At 44.5% G+C, this 21,032-nt stretch overlaps 2 protein-coding genes across 2 annotated transcripts; both read right to left on the reverse strand.

Moving 5' to 3' along the window:
* Window positions 1-674: 674 nt before the first annotated feature.
* Window positions 675-7,029, reverse strand: LOC113373832 (mucin-2-like). The gene is made up of 3 exons (XM_026614106.1): window positions 6,929-7,029; window positions 5,894-6,290; window positions 675-5,801 (listed from the first exon to the last, which is right to left on the reverse strand). The coding sequence occupies exons 1-3, from the start codon at window positions 7,027-7,029 to the stop codon at window positions 675-677; spliced, it is 5,625 nt and encodes a 1,874-aa protein (XP_026469891.1).
* On the reverse strand, window positions 7,029-19,507 carry LOC113373833 (mucin-2-like). The gene is made up of 7 exons (XM_026614107.1): window positions 19,466-19,507; window positions 12,880-17,654; window positions 11,251-12,826; window positions 8,551-11,198; window positions 7,926-8,515; window positions 7,478-7,849; window positions 7,029-7,405 (listed from the first exon to the last, which is right to left on the reverse strand). The coding sequence occupies exons 1-7, from the start codon at window positions 19,505-19,507 to the stop codon at window positions 7,029-7,031; spliced, it is 10,380 nt and encodes a 3,459-aa protein (XP_026469892.1).
* Window positions 19,508-21,032: the final 1,525 nt, after the last annotated feature.

Below are 21,032 nucleotides of genomic sequence, written 5' to 3' on the forward strand. Positions count from 1 at the left end.
TTTGAATTTGATATCAACAAACATTATTGATATCAGTTAACGCACTCTGATTATAATTATCTAAATCTTAAATTTTAAATCCAATTTCTGACTCGCATAATATTTGTAGTAAATCAGAATTTTATCTCACATATTTTTGTATTTAATCATGGATGTAAAAAGAATCAATAGAAATGATTGAATTTAGTTAATGAAACATTTATATAAACTATAAATAACATTCACATTTTTATTGTTTATTACATCTTATTTAACTTCTTTGGGCTTTATGTGATGTTACCATCGCACGGGTTATTTGTCAATGACATATTAAACTTAATTATAATTTTTATTTTAGTTAAAGGTTACGTCATAAATTATTAATATATTTACTATAATATTATAAATTTTTATTAAAATATTGGTTGTAAATAACATACGAAATAAATTATTTGCCAATAATAATTATTATTCAAACACGTATACTCATTGTTATATATAATTAAGCATGAAACAATAACACTTATAAAACATGACTAATTAATAACAACAAACAAAATTAAAATAACATAATTTTGAGTTATTAATATGAAAATTATTTTCTAAATATATGCAATACAAACTATTTAACAGAATATAACTTTTAATATCCTGAGACTCATTCATTTTCGTACAGATCACTTAGGATCAGATCTTCAATTTTGCAAACAGCTAGCATTTTCAGAGCAACGTCTATGTTTTGCATCAAATCCTTGCCCTCTGGGGCAACTATGCTTCCATTTGTTGTACTCTCCTTCAAACTTTCTTAAGCATAAGTAGTAACTGTTACAGTCTTTGGGGTCGCTAAACATTCCCGTAGATGTACAGACGAATTCATTGGCTGGACATAGATTTTCAATATCTTTCGTACACCTTTTCTTCTTTGGATCGTATGCCATTTTTTGAGGACACCTTCTATGAATTTTAACTAAACCAGCAAATGGCATATGTTTACATACATAAAATGATCTGCAATCAGAAGGATCGGCAAACTCTCCACTCGTTTTGCATACAAATTCAGGAGTTTCAGTCACTGGAGGCACTGTAGTAATAGGAGCTTGAGCTGTTGTAGTTGTAATTTCTGTTGGAACTGAAGTAGTCGGAGCTTGAGTTGTTGAAGTTTCTGTTGGCACTATAGTAGTAGGAGTTTCAGTTGTTGTAGTCGTAATTTCTGTTTCAGAAGTTGTAGTTTCTGGAATAGCCGTTGTAGTTATATTACAAAGTCTTTCTTCATCAAAAGAACACATTCTGAGTTGGGGATCATAAGCCATATTTTTTAGACATTTCAAAGGAACAGCGGTTAATCCTTTGAAGGGGAACCAAAAGCACCAATAGTATGATCTACAATCATTAGAATTGGGGTAATTGCCCAATCCTGGACATTTGAAAACTGGCGGTGCAGCAGTGGTAGCAGGTTGGTCAGTGGCTGGGTTTTCTGTTGTGATTGGAGCATCGGTAACTGAAACACCCGTTGTGGTTGTCGCTGATGATTCTGTAACTGTCTTTTCCGTAGTTGTTGAAACATCTGTTACAGGCTTTTCCGTTGTTACTGGTTTGTCAGTGACTGGATTTTCAGTCGTAACTGGATCTTTCGTGGTAGTCGGTACATCCGTAACATCCGTAGTCGTGGACGTGTCAGTTGCTGGTTTGCTTGTTGTTATAGATTCTACTGTACTTGTTGGTGTTTCTGGTGCTACTGTTGTATTGCTAACCGTTTGTGTTGTAGAAAATGCCGCACATAATCGCTCATCATCAAACGAACATATTTTCCACTTTGGATCATATGCCATATTCCATGGACATTTTATAGCTACAGCATGGAATCCTTTGACAGGTAACCAAATACACCAATAATATGATCTGCAGTCATCAGGATTAGGATAATTACCACTTCCTGGGCATTTGAAATGAGATGGAGATTCTGTAGTTGTAGGCTCTTCGGTTGTTGTAGTCACTGGAGCATTAGTGGTCGCCTCTGTCGTTGTTGAAGGCACGTCAGTTGTAGTGGTCACTGGAGCATCAGTGACTGTGTCTGTCGTTGTTGAAGGCTCTTCAGTCGTTGTGGTCGGAGCATCAGTGACTGCCTCTGTCGTTGTTGAAGGCTCTTCAGTTGTTGTGGTCGGTGCATCAGTGTTGACCTCTGTTGTTGTTGAAGGTTCTTTAGTCGTTGTGGTCGGAGCATCAGTGACTACTTCAGTAGTTGTTGATGGCTCTTCAGTTGTTGTGGTCGGAGCATCAGTGGCTGCTTCTGTAGTTGTTGAAGGCTCTTCAGTCGTTGTGGTCGGAGCATCAGTGGCAGCTTCTGTAGTTGTTGAAGGCTCTTCAGTCGTTGTGGTCGGAGCATCAGTGACTGCCTCTGTCGTTGTTGAAGGCTCTTCAGTTGTTGTGGTCGGAGCATCAGTGGCAGCTTCTGTAGTTGTTGAAGGCTCTTCAGTAGTTGTGGTCGGAGCATCAGTGACCACTTCAGTAGTTGTTGATGGTTCTTCAGTCGTTGTGGTCGGAGCATCAGTGACTGCCTCTGTCGTTGTTGAAGGCTCTTCAGTCGTTGTGGTCGGAGCATCAGTGACTACTTCAGTAGTTGTTGATTGCTCTTCAGTCGTTGTGGTCGGAGCATCAGTGACTGCCTCTGTCGTTGTTGAAGGCTCTTCAGTTGTTGTGGTCGGAGCATCAGTGGCAGCTTCTGTTGTTGTTGAAGGCTCTTCAGTAGTTGTGGTTGGAGCATCAGTGACCACTTCAGTAGTTGTTGATGGCTCTTCAGTCGTTGTGGTCGGAGGATCACTGACTGCCTCTGTCGTTGTTGAAGGATCTTCAGTTGTTGTGGTCGGAGCATCAGTGGCAGCTTCTGTAGTTGTTGAAGGCTCTTCAGTTGTTGTGGTCGGAGCATCAGTGGCAGCTTCTGTAGTTGTTGAAAGCTCTTCAGTTGTTGTGGTCGGAGCATCAGTGGCAGCTTCGGTAGTTGTTGAAGGCTCTTCAGTTGTTGTAGTCGGAGCATCAGTGACTACTTCAGTAGTTGTTGATGGCTCTTCAGTCGTTGTGGTCGGAGCATCAGTGACTGCCTCTGTCGTTGTTGAAGGCTCTTCAGTTGTTGTGATCGGAGCATCAGTGACTGCCTCTGTCGTTGTTGAAGGCTCTTCAGTTGTTGTGGTCGGAGCATCAGTGACTGCCTCTGTTGTTGTTGAAGGCTCTTCAGTTGTTGTGGTCGGAGCATCAGTGACTGCCTCTGTCGTTGTTGAAGGCTCTTCACTTGTTGTGGTCGGAGCATCAGTGGCAGCTTCTGTAGTTGTTGAAGGATCTTCAGTCGTTGTGGTCGGAGCATCAGTGACTACTTCAGTAGTTGTTGATGGCTCTTCAGTCGTTGTGGTCGGAGCATCAGTGACTACTTCAGTAGTTGTTGATGGCTCTTCAGTTGTTGTGGTCACTGGAGCATCAGTGGCTGACTCTGTCGTTGTTGAAGGCTCTTCAGTTGTTGTGGTCGGAGCGTCAGTGGCTGCTTCTGTCGTTGTTGAGGGCTCTTCAGTCGTTGTGGTTGGAGCATCAGTGGCAGCTTCTGTAGTTGTTGATGGCTCTTCAGTTGTTGTGGTCACTGGAGCATCAGTGATTGACTCTGTCGTTGTTGAAGGCTCTTCAGTTGTTGTGATCGGAGCATCAGTGGCAGCTTCTGTAGTTGTTGATGGCTCTTCAGTTGTTGTGGTCACTGGAGCATCAGTGGCTGACTCTGTCGTTGTTGAAGGCTCTCCAGTTGTTGTGGTCGGAGCGTCAGTGACTACCTCTGTCGTTGTTGAAGGCTCTTCAGTTGTTGTGGTCGGAGCATCAGTGGCAGCTTCTGTAGTTGTTGATGGCTCTTCAGTTGTTGTGGTCACTGGAGCATCAGTGGCTGATTCTGTCGTTGTTGAAGGCTCTTCAGTTGTTGTGATCGGAGCATCAGTGGCAGCTTCTGTAGTTGTTGATGGCTCTTCAGTTGTTGTGGTCACTGGAGCATCAGTGGCTGACTCTGTCGTTGTTGAAGGCTCTTCAGTTGTTGTGGTCGGAGCGTCAGTGACTGCCTCTGTCGTTGTTGAAGGCTCTTCAGTTGTTGTGGTCGGAGCATCAGTGGCAGCTTCTGTAGTTGTTGATGGCTCTTCAGTTGTTGTGGTCACTGGAGCATCAGTGGCTGACTCTGTCGTTGTTGAAGGCTCTTCAGTTGTTGTGGTCGGAGCGTCAGTGGCTGCTTCTGTAGTTGTTGAAGGCTCTTCAGTTGTTGTGGTCGGAGCATCAGTGACTGCCTCTGTTGTTGTTGAAGGCTCTTCAGTTGTTGTGGTCGGAGCATCAGTGGCAGCATCTGTAGTTGTTGAAGGCTCTTCAGTCGTTGTGGTCGGAGCATCAGTGACTGCCTCTGTTGTTGTTGAAGGCTCTTCAGTTGTTGTGGTCGGAGCATCAGTGACTGCCTCTGTTGTTGTTGAAGGCTCTTCAGTTGTTGTAGTTATATTACAAAGTCTTTCTTCATCAAAAGAACACATTCTGAGTTGGGGATCATAAGCCATATTTTTTAGACATTTCAAAGGAACAGCGGTTAATCCTTTGAAGGGGAACCAAAAGCACCAATAGTATGATCTACAATCATTAGAATTGGGGTAATTGCCCAATCCTGGACATTTGAAAACTGGCGGTGCAGCAGTGGTAGCAGGTTGGTCAGTGGCTGGGTTTTCTGTTGTGATTGGAGCATCGGTAACTGAAACACCCGTTGTGGTTGTCGCTGATGATTCTGTAACTGTCTTTTCCGTAGTTGTTGAAACATCTGTTACAGGCTTTTCCGTTGTTACTGGTTTGTCAGTGACTGGATTTTCAGTCGTAACTGGATCTTTCGTGGTAGTCGGTACATCCGTAACATCCGTAGTCGTGGACGTGTCAGTTGCTGGTTTGCTTGTTGTTATAGATTCTACTGTACTTGTTGGTGTTTCTGGTGCTACTGTTGTATTGCTAACCGTTTGTGTTGTAGAAAATGCCGCACATAATCGCTCATCATCAAACGAACATATTTTCCACTTTGGATCATATGCCATATTCCATGGACATTTTATAGCTACAGCATGGAATCCTTTGACAGGTAACCAAATACACCAATAATATGATCTGCAGTCATCAGGATTAGGATAATTACCACTTCCTGGGCATTTGAAATGAGATGGAGATTCTGTAGTTGTAGGCTCTTCGGTTGTTGTAGTCACTGGAGCATTAGTGGTCGCCTCTGTCGTTGTTGAAGGCACGTCAGTTGTAGTGGTCACTGGAGCATCAGTGACTGTGTCTGTCGTTGTTGAAGGCTCTTCAGTCGTTGTGGTCGGAGCATCAGTGACTGCCTCTGTCGTTGTTGAAGGCTCTTCAGTTGTTGTGGTCGGTGCATCAGTGTTGACCTCTGTTGTTGTTGAAGGTTCTTTAGTCGTTGTGGTCGGAGCATCAGTGACTACTTCAGTAGTTGTTGATGGCTCTTCAGTTGTTGTGGTCGGAGCATCAGTGGCTGCTTCTGTAGTTGTTGAAGGCTCTTCAGTCGTTGTGGTCGGAGCATCAGTGGCAGCTTCTGTAGTTGTTGAAGGCTCTTCAGTCGTTGTGGTCGGAGCATCAGTGACTGCCTCTGTCGTTGTTGAAGGCTCTTCAGTTGTTGTGGTCGGAGCATCAGTGGCAGCTTCTGTAGTTGTTGAAGGCTCTTCAGTAGTTGTGGTCGGAGCATCAGTGACCACTTCAGTAGTTGTTGATGGTTCTTCAGTCGTTGTGGTCGGAGCATCAGTGACTGCCTCTGTCGTTGTTGAAGGCTCTTCAGTCGTTGTGGTCGGAGCATCAGTGACTACTTCAGTAGTTGTGATTGATGCTCTTCAGTCGTTGTGGTCGGAGCATCAGTGACTGCCTCTGTCGTTGTTGAAGGCTCTTCAGTTGTTGTGGTCGGAGCATCAGTGGCAGCTTCTGTTGTTGTTGAAGGCTCTTCAGTAGTTGTGGTTGGAGCATCAGTGACCACTTCAGTAGTTGTTGATGGCTCTTCAGTCGTTGTGGTCGGAGGATCACTGACTGCCTCTGTCGTTGTTGAAGGATCTTCAGTTGTTGTGGTCGGAGCATCAGTGGCAGCTTCTGTAGTTGTTGAAGGCTCTTCAGTTGTTGTGGTCGGAGCATCAGTGGCAGCTTCTGTAGTTGTTGAAAGCTCTTCAGTTGTTGTGGTCGGAGCATCAGTGGCAGCTTCGGTAGTTGTTGAAGGCTCTTCAGTTGTTGTAGTCGGAGCATCAGTGACTACTTCAGTAGTTGTTGATGCTCTTCAGTCGTTGTGGTCGGAGCATCAGTGACTGCCTCTGTCGTTGTTGAAGGCTCTTCAGTTGTTGTGATCGGAGCATCAGTGACTGCCTCTGTCGTTGTTGAAGGCTCTTCACTTGTTGTGGTCGGAGCATCAGTGGCAGTTCTGTAGTTGTTGAAGGACTTCAGGAGTCGTTGTGGTCGGAGCATCAGTGACTACTTAGTAGTTGTTGATGGCTCTTCATCGTTTGTGGTCGGAGCATCAGTGACACTTCAGTAGTTGTTGATGGCTCTTCAGTCGTTGTGGTCACTGGAGCATCAGTGGCTGACTCTGTCGTTGTTGAGGCTCTTCAGTTGTTGTGGTCGGAGCGTCAGTGGCTGCTTCTTCGTTTGTTGAGGGCTCTTCAGTCGTTGTGGTTGGAGCATCAGTGGCAGCTTCTGTAGTTGTTGATGGCTCTTCAGTTGTTGTGGTCACTGGAGCATCAGTGATTGACTATCTGTCGTTGTTGAAGGCTCTTCAGTTGTTGTGATCGGAGCATCAGTGCAGCTTCTGTAGTTGTTGATGGCTCTTCAGTTGTTGTGGTCACTGGAGCATCAGTGGCTGACTCTGTCGTTGTTGAAGGCTCCTCCAGTTGTTTGTGGTCGGAGCGTCAGTGACTACCTCTGTCGTTGTTGAAGGCTCTTCAGTTGTTGTGGTCGGAGCATCAGTGGCAGCTTCTGTAGTTGTTGATGGCTCTTCAGTTGTTGTGGTCCCTGGAGCATCAGTGCTGATTCTGTCGTTGTTGAAGGCTCTTCAGTTGTTGTGATCGGAGCATCAGTGGCAGCTTCTGTAGTTGTTGATGCTCTTCAGTTGTTGTGGTCACTGGAGCATCAGTGGCTGACTCTGTCGTTGTTGAAGGCTCTTCAGTTGTTGTGATCGGAGCATCAGTGGCAGCTTCTGTAGTTGTTGATGGCTCTTCAGTTGTTGTGGTCACTGGAGCATCAGTGGCTGACTCTGTCGTTGTTGAAGGCTCTTCAGTTGTTGTGGTCGGAGCGTCAGTGACTGCCTCTGTCGTTGTTGAAGGCTCTTCAGTTGTTGTGGTCGGAGCATCAGTGGCAGCTTCTGTAGTTGTTGATGGCTCTTCAGTTGTTGTGGTCACTGAGCATCAGTGGCTGACTCTGTCGTTGTTGAAGGCTCTTCAGTTTGTGTGGTCGGAGCGTCAGTGGCTGCTTCTGTAGTTGTTGAGGCTCTTCATTGTTGTGGTCGGAGCATCAGTGACTGCCTCTGTTGTTGTTGAAGGCTCTTCAGTTTTTGTGGTCGGAGCATCAGTGGCAGCATCTGTAGTTGTTGAAGGCTCTTCAGTCGTTGTGGTCGGAGCATCAGTGACTGCCTCTGTTGTTGTTGAAGGCTCTTCAGTTGTTGTGGTCGGAGCATCAGTGACTGCCTCTGTTGTTGTTGAAGGCTCTTCAGTTGTTGTGGTCGGAGCATCAGTGGCAGCTTCTGTAGTTGTTGAAGGCTCTTCGGTTGTTGTGGTCGGAGCATCAGTGGCAGCTTCGGTAGTTGTTGAAGGCTCTTCAGTTTTGTGTATCGGAGCATCAGTGACTACTTCAGTAGTTGTTGATGGCTCTTCAGTCGTTTGGTCGGAGCATCAGTGACTGCCTCTGTCGTTGTTGAAGGCTCTTCAGTTGTTGTGTCGGAGCATCAGTGGCAGCTTCTGTAGTTGTTGAAGGCTCTTCAGTTGTTGTGGTCGGAGCATCAGTGGCAGCTTCGGTAGTTGTTGAAGGCTCTTCAGTTGTTGTAGTCGGAGCATCAGTGACTACTTCAGTAGTTGTTGATGGCTCTTCAGTCGTTGTGGTCGGAGCATCAGTGACTGCCTCTGTCGTTGTTGAAGGCTCTTCAGTTGTTGTGGTCGGAGCATCAGTGGCAGCTTCTGTAGTTGTTGAAGGCTCTTCAGTTGTTGTGATCGGAGCATCAGTGGCAGCTTCTGTAGTTGTTGAAGGCTCTTCAGTTGTTGTGGTCGGAGCATCAGTGGCAGCTTCGGTAGTTGTTGAAGGCTCTTCAGTTGTTGTAGTCGGAGCATCAGTGACTACTTCAGTAGTTGTTGAAGGCTCTTCAGTCGTTGTGGTCGGAGCATCAGTGAGCTTCTGTAGTTGTTGAAGGCTCTTCAGTCGTTGTGGTCGGAGCATCAGTGACTGCTTCTGTAGTTGTTGAGGCTCTTCAGTTGTTGTGGTCGGAGCATCAGTGGCAGCTTCTGTAGTTGTTGAGGCTCTTCAGTTGTTGTGGTCGGAGCATCAGTGGCTGACTCTGTCGTTGTTGAAGGCTCTTCAGTTGTTGTGGTCGGAGCGTCAGTGGCTGCTTCTGTAGTTGTTGAAGGCTCTTCAGTTGTTGTGGTCGGAGCATCAGTGACTGCCTCTGTTGTTGTTGAAGGCTCTTCAGTTGTTGTGGTCGGAGCATCAGTGGCAGCATCTGTAGTTGTTGAAGGCTCTTCAGTCGTTGTGGTCGGAGCATCAGTGACTGCCTCTGTTGTTGTTGAAGGCTCTTCAGTTGTTGTGGTCGGAGCATCAGTGACTGCCTCTGTTGTTGTTGAAGGCTCTTCAGTTGTTGTGGTCGGAGCATCAGTGGCAGCTTCTGTAGTTGTTGAAGGCTCTTCAGTTGTTGTGGTCGGAGCATCAGTGACTGCCTCTGTCGTTGTTGAAGGCTCTTCGGTTGTTGTGGTCGGAGCATCAGTGGCAGCTTCTGTAGTTGTTGAAGGCTCTTCAGTCGTTGTGGTCACTGGGGCATCAGTGACTGCCTCTGTTGTTGTTGAAGGCTCTTCAGTCGTTGTGGTCGGAGCATCAGTGACTACTTCAGTAGTTGTTGAAGGCTCTTCAGTCGTTGTGGTCGGAGCATCAGTGACCGCCTCTGTCGTTGTTGAAGGCTCTTCAGTTGTTGTGGTCGGAGCATCAGTGGCAGCTCCTGTAGTTGTTGATGGCTCTTCAGTTGTTGTGGTCACTGGAGCATCAGTGACTGCCTCTGTTGTTGTTGAAGGCTCTTCAGTTGTTGTGGTCGGAGCGTCAGTGGCAGCATCTGTAGTTGTTGAAGGCTCTTCAGTCGTTGTGGTCGGAGCATCAGTGACTGCCTCTGTTGTTGTTGAAGGCTCTTCAGTTGTTGTGGTCGAAGCATCAGTGACTGCCTCTGTTGTTGTTGAAGGTTCTTTAGTCGTTGTGGTCGGAGCATCAGTGACTACTTCAGTAGTTGTTGAAGGCTCTTCAGTCGTTGTGGTCGGAGCATCAGTGACCGCCTCTGTCGTTGTTGAAGGCTCTTCAGTTGTTGTGATCGGAGCATCAGTGGCAGCTCCTGTAGTTGTTGATGGCTCTTCAGTTGTTGTGGTCACTGGAGCATCAGTGGCTGACTCTGTCGTTGTTGAAGGTTCTTCAGTCGTTGTGGTCGGAGCATCAGTGACTACTTCAGTAGTTGTTGAAGGCTCTTCAGTCGTTGTGGTCGGAGCATCAGTGACCGCCTCTGTCGTTGTTGAAGGCTCTTCAGTTGTTGTGGTCGGAGCATCAGTGGCAGCTTCTGTAGTTGTTGAAGGCTCTTCAGTCGTTGTGGTCGGAGCATCAGTGACTACTTCAGTAGTTGTTGATGGCACTTCAGTCGTTGTGGTCGGAGCATCAGTGACTGCTTCTGTCGTTGTTGAAGGTTCTTCAGTTGTTGTGGTCGGAGCATCAGTGGCAGCTTCTGTAGTTGTTGTAGGCTCTTCAGTTGTTGTGATCGGAGCATCAGTGACTGCCTCTGTCGTTGTTGAAGGCTCTTCAGTTGTTGTAGTCGGAGCATCAGTGACTACTGCAGTAGTTGTTGATGGCTCTTCAGTCGTTGTGGTCGGAGCATCAGTGACTGCCTCTGTCGTTGTTGAAGGCTCTTTAGTTGTTGTGGTCGGAGCATCAGTGACTGCCTCTGTTGTTGTTGAAGGGTCTTCAGTCGTTGTGGTCGGAGCATCAGTGGCAGCTTCTGTAGTTGTTGAAGGCTCTTCCGTCGTAGGCTCAGTGACTACTTCAGTAGTTGTTGATGGCAATTCAGTCGTTGTGGTCGGAGCATCAGTGACTGCTTCTGTCGTTGTTGAAGGCTCTTCAGTTGTTGTGGTCGGAGCATCAGTGACTGCCTCTGTTGTTGTTGAAGGCTCTTCAGTTGTTGTGGTCGGAGCATCAGTGGCAGCTTCTGTAGTTGTTGAAGGATCTTCAGTTGTTGTGGTCGGAGCATCAGTGGCAGCTTCTGTAGTTGTTGAAGGCTCTTCAGTCGTTGTGGTCGGAGCATCAGTGACTGCCTCTGTTGTTGTTGAAGGCTCTTCAGTTGTTGTGGTCGGAGCATCAGTGACTGCCTCTGTTGTTGTTGAAGGCTCTTCAGTTGTTGTGGTCGGAGCATCAGTGGCAGCTTCTGTAGTTGTTGAAGGCTCTTCAGTTGTTGTGGTCGGAGCATCAGTGGCAGCTTCTGTAGTTGTTGAAGGCTCTTCAGTCGTTGTGGTCGGAGCATCAGTGACTACTTCAGTAGTTGTTGATGGCTCTTCAGGCGTTGTGGTCGGAGCATCAGTGACTGCTTCTGTTGTTGTTGAAGGCTCTTCAGTTGTTGTGGTCGGAGCATCAGTGACTGCCTCTGTTGTTGTTGAAGGCTCTTCAGTTGTTGTGGTCGGAGCATCAGTGACTGCTTCTGTCGTTGTTGAAGGCTCTTCAGTTGTTGTGGTCGGAGCATCAGTGACTGCCTCTGTTGTTGTTGAAGGCTCTTCAGTCGTTGTGGTCGGAGTATCAGTGACTACTTCAGTAGTTGTTGATGGCTCTTCAGTCGTTGTGGTCGGAGCATCAGTGACTGCTTCTGTCGTTGTTGAAGGCTCTTCAGTTGTTGTGGTCGGAGCATCAGTGACTGCCTCTGTCGTTGTTGAAGGCTCTTCAGTTGTTTGTGGTCGGAGCATCAGTGACTGCCTCTGTTGTTGTTGAAGGCTCTTCAGTCGTTGTGGTCGGAGCATCAGTGACTACTTCAGTAGTTGTTAAAGGCTCTTTGGTTGTTGTGGTCGGAGCATCAGTGACTGCCTCTGTTGTTGTTGAAGGCTCCTCAGTTGTTGTGGTCGGAGCATCAGTGGCAGCTTCTGTAGTTGTTGAAGGCTCTTCAGTTGTTGTGGTCGGAGCATCAGTGGCAGCTTCTGTAGTTGTTGAAGGCTCTTCAGTTGTTGTGATCGGAGCATCAGTGGCAGCTTCTGTAGTTGTTGAAGGCTCTTCAGTTGTTGTGGTCGGAGCATCAGTGGCAGCTTCTGTAGTTGTTGAAGTTGTTGTGGTCGGAGCATCAGTGGCAGCTTCTGTAGTTGTTGAAGGCTCTTCAGTTGTTGTGGCCGGAGCATCAGTGGCAGCTTCCGTAGTTGTTGAAGGCTCTTCAGTTGTTGTGATTGGAGCATCAGTAGCAGCTTCTGTAGTTGTTGAAGGCTCTTCAGTTGTTGTGGTCGGAGCATCAGTGGCAGCTTCTGTAGTTGTTGAAGGCTCTTCAGTTGTTGTGGTCGGAGCATCAGTGACTGCCTCTGTCGTTGTTGAAGGCTCTTCGGTTGTTGTGGTCGGAGCATCAGTGACTGCCTCTGTTGTTGTTGAAGGCTCTTCAGTTGTTGTGGTCGGAGCATCAGTGGCAGCTTCTGTAGTTGTTGAAGACTCTTCAGTCGTTGTGGTCGGAGCATCAGTGACTGCCTCTGTCGTTGTTGAAGGCTCTTTGGTTGTTGTGGTCGGAGCATCAGTGGCAGCTTCTGTAGTTGTTGAAGGCTCTTTGGTTGTTGTGGTCGGAGCATCAGTGACTGCCTCTGTTGTTGTTGAAGGCTCTTCAGTAGTTGTGGTCGGAGCATCAGTGGCAGCTTCTGTAGTTGTTGAAGGCTCTTCAGTCGTTGTGGTCGGAGAACCAGTGACTGCCTCTGTTGTTGTTGAAGGCTCTTCAGTTGTTGTGGTCGGAGCATCAGTGACTGCTTCTGTCGTTGTTGAAGGTTCTTCAGTTGTTGTGGTCGGAGCATTAGTGACTGCCTCTGTTGTTGTTGAAGGCTCTTCAGTTGTTGTGGTCGGAGCATCAGTGACTGCTTCTGTCGTTGTTGAAGGCTCTTGAGTTGTTGTGGTCGGAGCATCAGTGACTGCCTCTGTTGTTGTTGAAGGCTCTCCAGTTGTTGTGGTCGGAGCATCAGTGGCAGCTTCTGTAGTTGTTGAAGGCTCTTCAGTTGTTGTGGTCGGAGCATCAGTGGCAGCTTCTGTAGTTGTTGAAGGCTCTTCAGTTGTTGTGGTCGGAGCATCAGTGACTACTTCAGTAGTTGTTGATGGCTCTTCAGTCGTTGTGGTCGGAGCATCAGTGACTGCCTCTGTCGTTGTTGAAGGCTCTTCGGTTATTGTGGTCGGAGCATCAGTGGCAGCTTCTGTAGTTGTTGAAGGCTCTTCAGTTGTTGTGGTCGGAGCATCAGTGACTGCCTCTGTTGTCGTTGAAGGCTCTTCAGTTGTTGTGGTCGGAGCATCAGTGGCAGCTTCTGTAGTTGTTGAAGGTTCTTCAGTTGTTGTGGTCGGAGCATCAGTGGCAGCTTCTGTAGTTGTTGAAGCTCTTCAGTCGTTGTGGTCGGAGCATCAGTGACTGCTTCTGTCGTTGTTGAAGGCTCTTCAGTTGTTGTGGTCGGAGCATCAGTGACTGCCTCTGTTGTTGTTGAAGGCTCTTCAGTCGTTGTGGTCGGAGCATCAGTGACTACTTCAGTAGTTGTTGATGGCTCTTCAGTCGTTGTGGTCGGAGCATCAGTGACTGCTTCTGTTGTTGTTGAAGGCTCTTCAGTTGTTGTGGTCGGAGCATCAGTGACTGCCTCTGTCGTTGTTGAAGGCTCTTCAGTTGTTTTGGTCGGAGCATCAGTGACTGCCCCTGTTGTTGTTGAAGGCTCTTCAGTTGTTGTGGTCGGAGCATCAGTGGCAGCTTCTGTAGTTGTTGAAGGCTCTTCAGTCGTTGTGGTCGGAGCATCAGTGACTACTTCAGTAGTTGTTGATGGCTGTTCAGTCGTTGTGGTCGGAGCATCAGTGACTGCCTCTGTCGTTGTTGAAGGCTCTTCAGTTGTTGTGGTCGGAGCATCAGTGGCAGCTTCTGTAGTTGTTGAAGGCTCTTCAGTTGTTGTGGTCGGAGCATCAGTGACTGTCTCTGTCGTTGTTGAAGGCTCTTCAGTTGTTGTGGTCGGAGCATCAGTGGCAGCTTCTGTAGTTGTTGAAGGCTCTTCAGTTGTTGTGGTCGGAGCATCAGTGGCAGCTTCTGTAGTTGTTGAAGGCTCTTCAGTTGTTGTGATCGGAGCATCAGTAGCAGCTTCTGTAGTTGTTGAAGGCTCTTCAGTTGTTGTGGTCGGAGCATCAGTGGCAGCTTCTGTAGTTGTTGAAGGCTCTTCAGTCGTTGTGGTCGGAGCATCAGTGACTGCCTCTGTCGTTGTTGAAGGCTCTTTGGTTGTTGTGGTCGGAGCATCAGTGACTGCCTCTGTTGTTGTTGAAGGCTCTTCAGTTGTTGTGGTCGGAGCATCAGTGGCAGCTTCTGTAGTTGTTGAAGGCTCTTCAGTTGTTGTGGTCGGAGCATCAGTGGCTGCTTCTGTAGTTGTTGAAGGCTCTTCAGTCGTTGTGGTCGGAGCATCAGTGGCAGCTTCTGTAGTTGTTGAAGGCTCTTCAGTTGTTGTGGTCGGAGCATCAGTGGCAGCTTCTGTAGTTGTTGAAGGCTCTTCAGTCGTTGTGGTCGGAGCATCAGTGACTACTTCAGTAGTTGTTGATGGCTGTTCAGTCGTTGTGGTCGGAGCATCAGTGACTGCCTCTGTCGTTGTTGAAGGCTCTTCAGTTGTTGTGGTCGGAGCATCAGTGGCAGCTTCTGTAGTTGTTGAAGACTCTTCAGTCGTTGTGGTCGGAGCATCAGTGACTGCCTCTGTCGTTGTTGAAGGCTCTTTGGTTGTTGTGGTCGGAGCATCAGTGGCAGCTTCTGTAGTTGTTGAAGGCTCTTCGGTTGTTGTGGTCGGAGCATCAGTGACTGCCTCTGTTGTTGTTGAAGGCTCTTCAGTCGTTGTGATCGGAGCATCAGTGACTACTTCAGTAGTTGTTGATGGCTCTTCAGTCGTTGTGGTCGGAGCATCAGTGACTGCCTCTGTCGTTGTTGAAGGCTCTTCAGTTGTTGTGGTCGGAGCATTAGTGGCAGCTTCTGTAGTTGTTGATGGCTCTTCAGTTGTTGTGGTCGGAGCATCAGTGGCAGCTTCTGTAGTTGTTGAAGGCTCTTCAGTCGTTGTGGTCGGAGCATCAGTGACTGCCTCTGTCGTTGTTGAAGGCTCTTCAGTTGTTGTGGTCGGAGCATCAGTGGCAGCTTCTGTAGTTGTTGAAGGCTCTTCAGTTGTTGTGGTCGGAGCATCAGTGGCTGCTTCTGTAGTTGTTGAAGGCTCTTCAGTCGTTGTGGTCGGAGCATCAGTGGCAGCTTCTGTAGTTGTTGAAGGCTCTTCAGTTGTTGTGGTCGGAGCATCAGTGGCAGCTTCTGTAGTTGTTGAAGGCTCTTCAGTCGTTGTGGTCGGAGCATCAGTGACTACTTCAGTAGTTGTTGATGGCTCTTCAGTCGTTGTGGTCGGAGCATCAGTGACTGCCTCTGTCGTTGTTGAAGGCTCTTCAGTTGTTGTGGTCGGAGCATCAGTGGCAGCTTCTGTAGTTGTTGAAGACTCTTCAGTCGTTGTGGTCGGAGCATCAGTGACTGCCTCTGTCGTTGTTGAAGGCTCTTTGGTTGTTGTGGTCGGAGCATCAGTGGCAGCTTCTGTAGTTGTTGATGGCTCTTCAGTTGTTGTGGTCGGAGCATCAGTGGCAGCTTCTGTAGTTGTTGAAGGCTCTTCAGTCGTTGTGGTCGGAGCATCAGTGACTGCCTCTGTTGTTGTTGAAGGCTCTTCAGTTGTTGTGGTCGGAGCATCAGTGACTGCCTCTGTTGTTGTTGAAGGCTCTTCAGTTGTTGTGGTCGGAGCATCAGTGGCAGCTTCTGTAGTTGTTGAAGGCTCTTCAGTCGTTGTGGTCGGAGCATCAGTGGCAGCTTCTGTAGTTGTTGAAGGCTCTTCAGTTGTTGTGGTCGGAGCATCAGTGGCAGCTTCTGTAGTTGTTGAAGGCTCTTCAGTCGTTGTGGTCGGAGCATCAGTGACTACTTCAGTAGTTGTTGATGGCTCTTCAGTCGTTGTGGTCGGAGCATCAGTGACTACTTCAGTAGTTGTTGATGGCTCTTCAGTCGTTGTGGTCGGAGCATCAGTGACTGCCTCTGTCGTTGTTGAAGGCTCTTCGGTTGTTGTGGTCGGAGCATCAGTGGCAGCTTCTGTAGTTGTTGAAGGCTCTTCAGTTGTTGTGGTCGGAGCATCAGTGACTGCCTCTGTTGTCGTTGAAGGCTCCTCAGTTGTTGTGGTCGGAGCATCAGTGGCAGCTTCTGTAGTTGTTGAAGGCTCTTCAGTCGTTGTAGTCGGAGCATCAGTGACTGCCTCTGTCGTTGTTGAAGGCTCTTCGGTTGTTGTGGTCGGAGCATCAGTGGCAGCTTCTGTAGTTGTTGAATGCTCTTCAGTTGTTGTGGTCGGAGCATCAGTGACTGCCTCTGTTGTCGTTGAAGGCTCTTCAGTTGTTGTGGTCGGAGCATCAGTGGCAGCTTCTGTAGTTGTTGAAGGCTCTTCAGTTGTTGTGGTCGGAGCATCAGTGGCAGCTTCTGTAGTTGTTGAAGGCTCTTCAGTCGTTGTGGTCGGAGCATCAGTGACTACTTCAGTAGTTGTTGATGGCTCTTCAGTCGTTGTGGTCGGAGCATCAGTGACTGCCTCTGTCGTTGTTGAAGGCTCTTCGGTTGTTGTGGTCGGAGCATCAGTGGCAGCTTCTGTAGTTGTTGAAGGCTCTTCGGTTGTTGTGGTCGGAGCATCAGTGGCAGCTTCGGTAGTTGTTGAAGGCTCTTCAGTTGTTGTGGTCGGAGCATCAGTGGCAGCTTCTGTAGTTGTTGAAGGCTCTTCAGTCGTTGTGGTCGGAGCATCAGTGACTACTTCAGTAGTTGTTGATGGCTCTTCAGTCGTTGTGGTCGGAGCATCAGTTACTGCCTCTGTCGTTGTTGAAGGCTCTTCGGTTGTTGTGGTCGGAGCATCAGTGGCAGCTTCTGTAGTTGTTGAAGGCTCTTCAGTTGTTGTGGTCGGAGCATCAGTGACTGCCTCTGTTGTTGTTGAAGGCTCTTCAGTTGTTGTGGTCGGGGCATCAGTGGCAGCTTCTGTGGTTGTTGAAGGCCTTTCAGTCGTTGTGGTCGGAGCATCAGTGACTACTTCAGTAGTTGTTGCCGGCTCTTCAGTCGTTGTGGTCGGAGCATCAGTGGCAACTTCTGTAGTTGTTGAAGGGTTTTCAGTTGTTGTGGTCGGAGCATCAGTGGCTGCTTCTGTAGTTGTTGAAGGCTCTTCAGTTGTTGTGATCGGAGCATCAGTGACTGCCTCTGTCGTTGTTGAAGGCTCTTCGGTTGTTGTGGTCGGAGCATCAGTGGCAGCTTCGGTAGTTGTTGAAGGCTCTTCAGTTGTTGTGGTCGGAGCATCAGTGGCAGCTTCTGTAGTTGTTGAAGGCTCTTCAGTCGTTGTGGTCGGAGCATCAGTGACTACTTCAGTAGTTGTTGATGGCTCTTCAGTCGTTGTGGTCGGAGCATCAGTTACTGCCTCTGTCGTTGTTGAAGGCTCTTCAGTTGCTGTGGTCGGAGCATCAGTGGCTGCTTTTGTAGTTGTTGAAGGCTCTTCAGTCGTTGTGGTCGGAGTATCAGTGGCAGCCTCTGTAGTTGTTGAAGGCTCTTCAGTTGTTGTGGTCGGGGCATCAGTGGCAGCTTCTGTGGTTGTTGAAGGCCTTTCAGTCGTTGTGGTCGGAGCATCAGTGACTACTTCAGTAGTTGTTGCCGGCTCTTCAGTCGTTGTGGTCGGAGCATCAGTGGCAACTTCTGTAGTTGTTGAAGGGTTTTCAGTTGTTGTGGTCGGAGCATCAGTGGCTGCTTCTGTAGTTGTTGAAGGCTCTTCAGTTGTTGTGATCGGAGCATCAGTGACTGCCTCTGTCGTTGTTGAAGGCTCTTCGGTTGTTGTGGTCGGAGCATCAGTGGCTGCTTCTGTAGTTGTTGATGGCTCTTCAGTTGTTGTGGTCACTGGAATATCAGTTGGGAGTTGCGTTGTTGTTATTGGTGCTTCAGTAGTGATAAAGATTGCACATTCAAAAACAGATGCATTGTTGCATCTGGTATATTCTGGACATGGCTGAGGCGTATTGTCTATCGTACTCGTGGAACCTGTTTCATCTTCAACACATATAAGAAAGTGAAGGTCATCTGTACAAATAAATTCTCGTCCATCGCAATCTATTGGATCATCATTTGATGTGTACCGCGCTACTGCTGCTCTGCAGCTTGCTAGTGCTAAACACTGAAACATGTTAATCACATTATTATTGTAACATAATATTTAGTAATCTAGTTTTAGAGGTATTTGTCAAGATAAGATTAAACTATTAAATGAAATATATTATTTGGGAACAGTTCTGATTACATGTGGACAAAAATCGACCGAGCCGTTTTAAAGAACATTCTAAAGTCCATAAAAAACATACTAGCATAAAAAATCATGAATGATTAAAGAAATAGAGCCGAAAGTCGCTTTTGATATCACATCACAAATTAACATTGCGAGAAGTTCGGCCAAGTCTAATGGGTTTGGCCTTGAAAAAATTATGTGAGTCCTTAAAACTTCTTTATTTGTGTAAGAAATGTTACCATTAATTCAACTGATTAAATAATTATAATAATCCATTATATATGTAGTCACGCCAGTATTTTCTTATAGCATATGATTAATATTTCACGAAATAATTTATTAAGTTTCTTAAGAAAAATGTTACGACGTTTTTCATGAAATTTAAGATGACGATAAAGTTAATACACTAAACAGTCTTACAAATATTGGTTGAATTATATATATATATATATATATATATATATATATATATTAATTAATTAAAATTGGGAATAATAACCTATAATTTTAATACATACACGCACATGTTTGCGCACTCTAATTAATATTATTACGGATATTATAAATGTTACAGATACTTTAAATTGCGAATAAAAATTATATAAAAACTCTAGCGAAATAAATGTAAATGTGTAGTAATACCAACATAAATTGAAACTAAACTTTTAATTTTAAAATATTAATATATGAAATTACTATTGCGAAATTATTGATATTTGAGATTTCCATATTTTATGAAATCTTTTAAAAGTTTAAAAATATAATAATTTGCACAAAATTAGAATTTTGTCTAATACAGATCTATGCATTTTTTATAATTTTCTCAAAGGCGGAGAAGGCTTTGCTGTCGCAGGAATATACGATCACCTAATTTTGCGTTTGCTCGACGTTTCACGATATTCTGAATTGTTTGGCAACTAAATTTTAAAGAGTATGTATGTGTATGTGTATATGATCCTAATTTTGACATTTTGGTGACATTTTCTCGAAACGACTGTATCGATTTGAGAAACTTAATAGCTATGTCACCAAACTCGAAAAGGACTAGCTTAGCTTTGCGAGACGATCGATCGTTTTTTTATAATTAGTGAAAAAGTACAATAATATTCGTATACTTTTTCACCAAAAATCTTGCACCGATTTTGAAAACTTAAAGCCGTTTGAAAGGTAACAGTTGGGAATTGTTTTTGGAAAAGATCGGCCGAGTCGTTTTTTTGTGAGAAATTATGGAAACTTTTTTCACAGTTATAAGGAAAATTACTAGTTAATTCTTGCTTTTGCTATATAATTCTTGAATCTGATAAAATATTAAAAATACATGGCTATTAAACAATTTGGTTGCATTACACCAGCAAAATGGTAAATTTATGAATTCAAGATTTTATTTTGCATTTAATCATTAAAAAAATTAATTAAACCATAAATAATAAATTAAATTAAAGTGCAAATTATTTACACTATGATAATTTTTACTGATTGATTTTTTTTTCATACCGAAGAAATAAATTTTACAGTACCAAAACAGTCTTCAAAAATTTTAAATCAATATAAATCACCAATTTACTTATTTATATATTCTTATCATATATATATATATATATATATATATATTTATTTATTTATAATTATATTTATTATATTTGTTAAACTTGAATCACTTTTCTTTAGCACTATATTTTTATAACGATAAACTTATTATTTACCGTTGACAGCACTAGCAATATTTTTTCCAATTGCGCCGTCATTACACCTTTAATGAGATAATTATTTGCAAAATTCGTTTATATATGAAGCCCAACATTTTTTTTATCTATTTACGCTAATTATATCCCATAATTCGCAAGGAAAATATGCGAATCTTGATAACGATTTAAGAGTAAGCATCAGCATCAGTGTTGATTTTTCATTTACCAATTTCAAGAAATATATTTTATCTAACACAGACAAATACATTTGTTTCTTGTATTTTTCAAATTTTACCATGAGAGATGAATATGATTATTATACAATGTCCCTTTACAGCTGACAATTGTAAATTCCTTAAATTTATTAAATGTCCTTAACTGGGCAGTTGTAAATAAAATAGATAACTAGTGGGGTGTATGGCATCGTGCCTTAAGGCAAATTGCTGGAACTTCCCGTACCGTAACAAAATGTTCGAAGAATATTGAATGTTTTCAGATAGATTATTATAAATATTGTAACATTGTCTAATATCTATAAGAATTATACAAAACTGAATTGCAAAGTTGAAATTATTTGTTTAAAGTATATTAGAACTTTAGTCAGAATTTAAAAAAAATCTGAATTATTATCGACAAAAAAAATTTATTTCTGAAAAAAAAATTTTGAAACGAATTTTTTTTTTCGACAGCCAATTTTGTTAAAACAAGCAGAAAGTTCTTCTTAAATCGGATGCTTAGTTTCCTCAAAAACTGCCATTTTTGGCACATTTAGCTCTGTATCTTCGAAATGGCTGGGCCTGCCTTTGCTAAAAATTAATAACCACTTCTCCCAGTCAGTACTAATTGATCATTCAAATCGGATGCTCCGTTCTCTCAAGAACTCGATTTCTATTTTCTGCACTGTTTGCTCTTTATCTCCGTAACTGCTGGATGTGCCTTTGCCAAAAACTAAACAGCACATCTCCCTATCAATAGGAATCGAACGTTTTTTGAACCATTCAAATCGGTTGATCCGTGCGTCCGAAAACGTTGTATACATACATACATACACACACACATCCATTTTTTCTGAGGTATGCCAAAATGTTCAGAAACCTTCAAAACGTCAAGAAATGCAAAAAATTTCAATTTCGGTTTTTGGACGATTACAATAACTTATCCTACGGAAAGTTAATAAAAAAATGCTTCTAGTGCAAAATTTAGAAAAATGTAGGAATTTACTAGTCCTTCACATATTCTAAAATGTCTATTCTAAAATTATAGATTTATAAAAAAATCTTTCACATAATCATATTGTATTCTATACCTGATCTTATATTGTATTTAAACTAAGAACATTTAAATATTTAAATCTATTAATTAATTACGCTTTATATTGTAACTTTTAAACCAGGATTAGATATATTAACTTTCCGAAGAGATTCCGTTTATGTTTTAGCCAGGAAATAAAAGACTTACTCATTTTATGTTTACTCGACGTTCCAAGTTATTCCAAATCGTTTGATTCCAAAATTGAAAAAATATTCAGTCTGAGAGTATAAGTATTTGAGCCAAAATTTGACCTTTCTTCGAGGTTTTTTAATAA

This window comes from Ctenocephalides felis, unplaced genomic scaffold, assembly GCF_003426905.1.
Source record: "Ctenocephalides felis isolate EL2017-DRISC unplaced genomic scaffold, ASM342690v1 CF-g0.4_SCAFFOLD_01604, whole genome shotgun sequence".
In the NCBI taxonomy this organism is placed as follows: Eukaryota; Metazoa; Arthropoda; class Insecta; order Siphonaptera; family Pulicidae; genus Ctenocephalides; species Ctenocephalides felis.

Bases quoted from the DNA above. Each gene is read 5' to 3' on its own strand.
- LOC113373832 (XM_026614106.1), bottom strand. From the start codon at position 7,029: ATGCTCCAGGGACCACAACAACTGAAGAGCCATCAACAACTACAGAAG. The intron at 6,291-6,928 runs GTAGTCACTGAC...CAACGACTGAAG, and splicing joins AGCCTTCAACAACGACAGAG to AGCATCAACAACTACTGAAG. The intron at 5,802-5,893 runs GCAGTCACTGAT...ACGACTGAAGAG, and splicing joins AGCCTTCAACAACGACAGAG to CCTTCAACAACGACAGAGGC.
- LOC113373833 (XM_026614107.1), bottom strand. From the start codon at position 19,507: ATGACGGCGCAATTGGAAAAAATATTGCTAGTGCTGTCAACG. The intron at 8,516-8,550 runs GTCAGCCACTGA...CAACAACTGAAG, and splicing joins GAGCCTTCAACAACGACAGA to AGCCTCAACAACTACAGAAG. The intron at 7,850-7,925 runs GCCTTCAACAAC...CTACTGAAGTAG, and splicing joins TCCGACACAACAACTGAAGA to TCACTGATGCTCCGATACAC.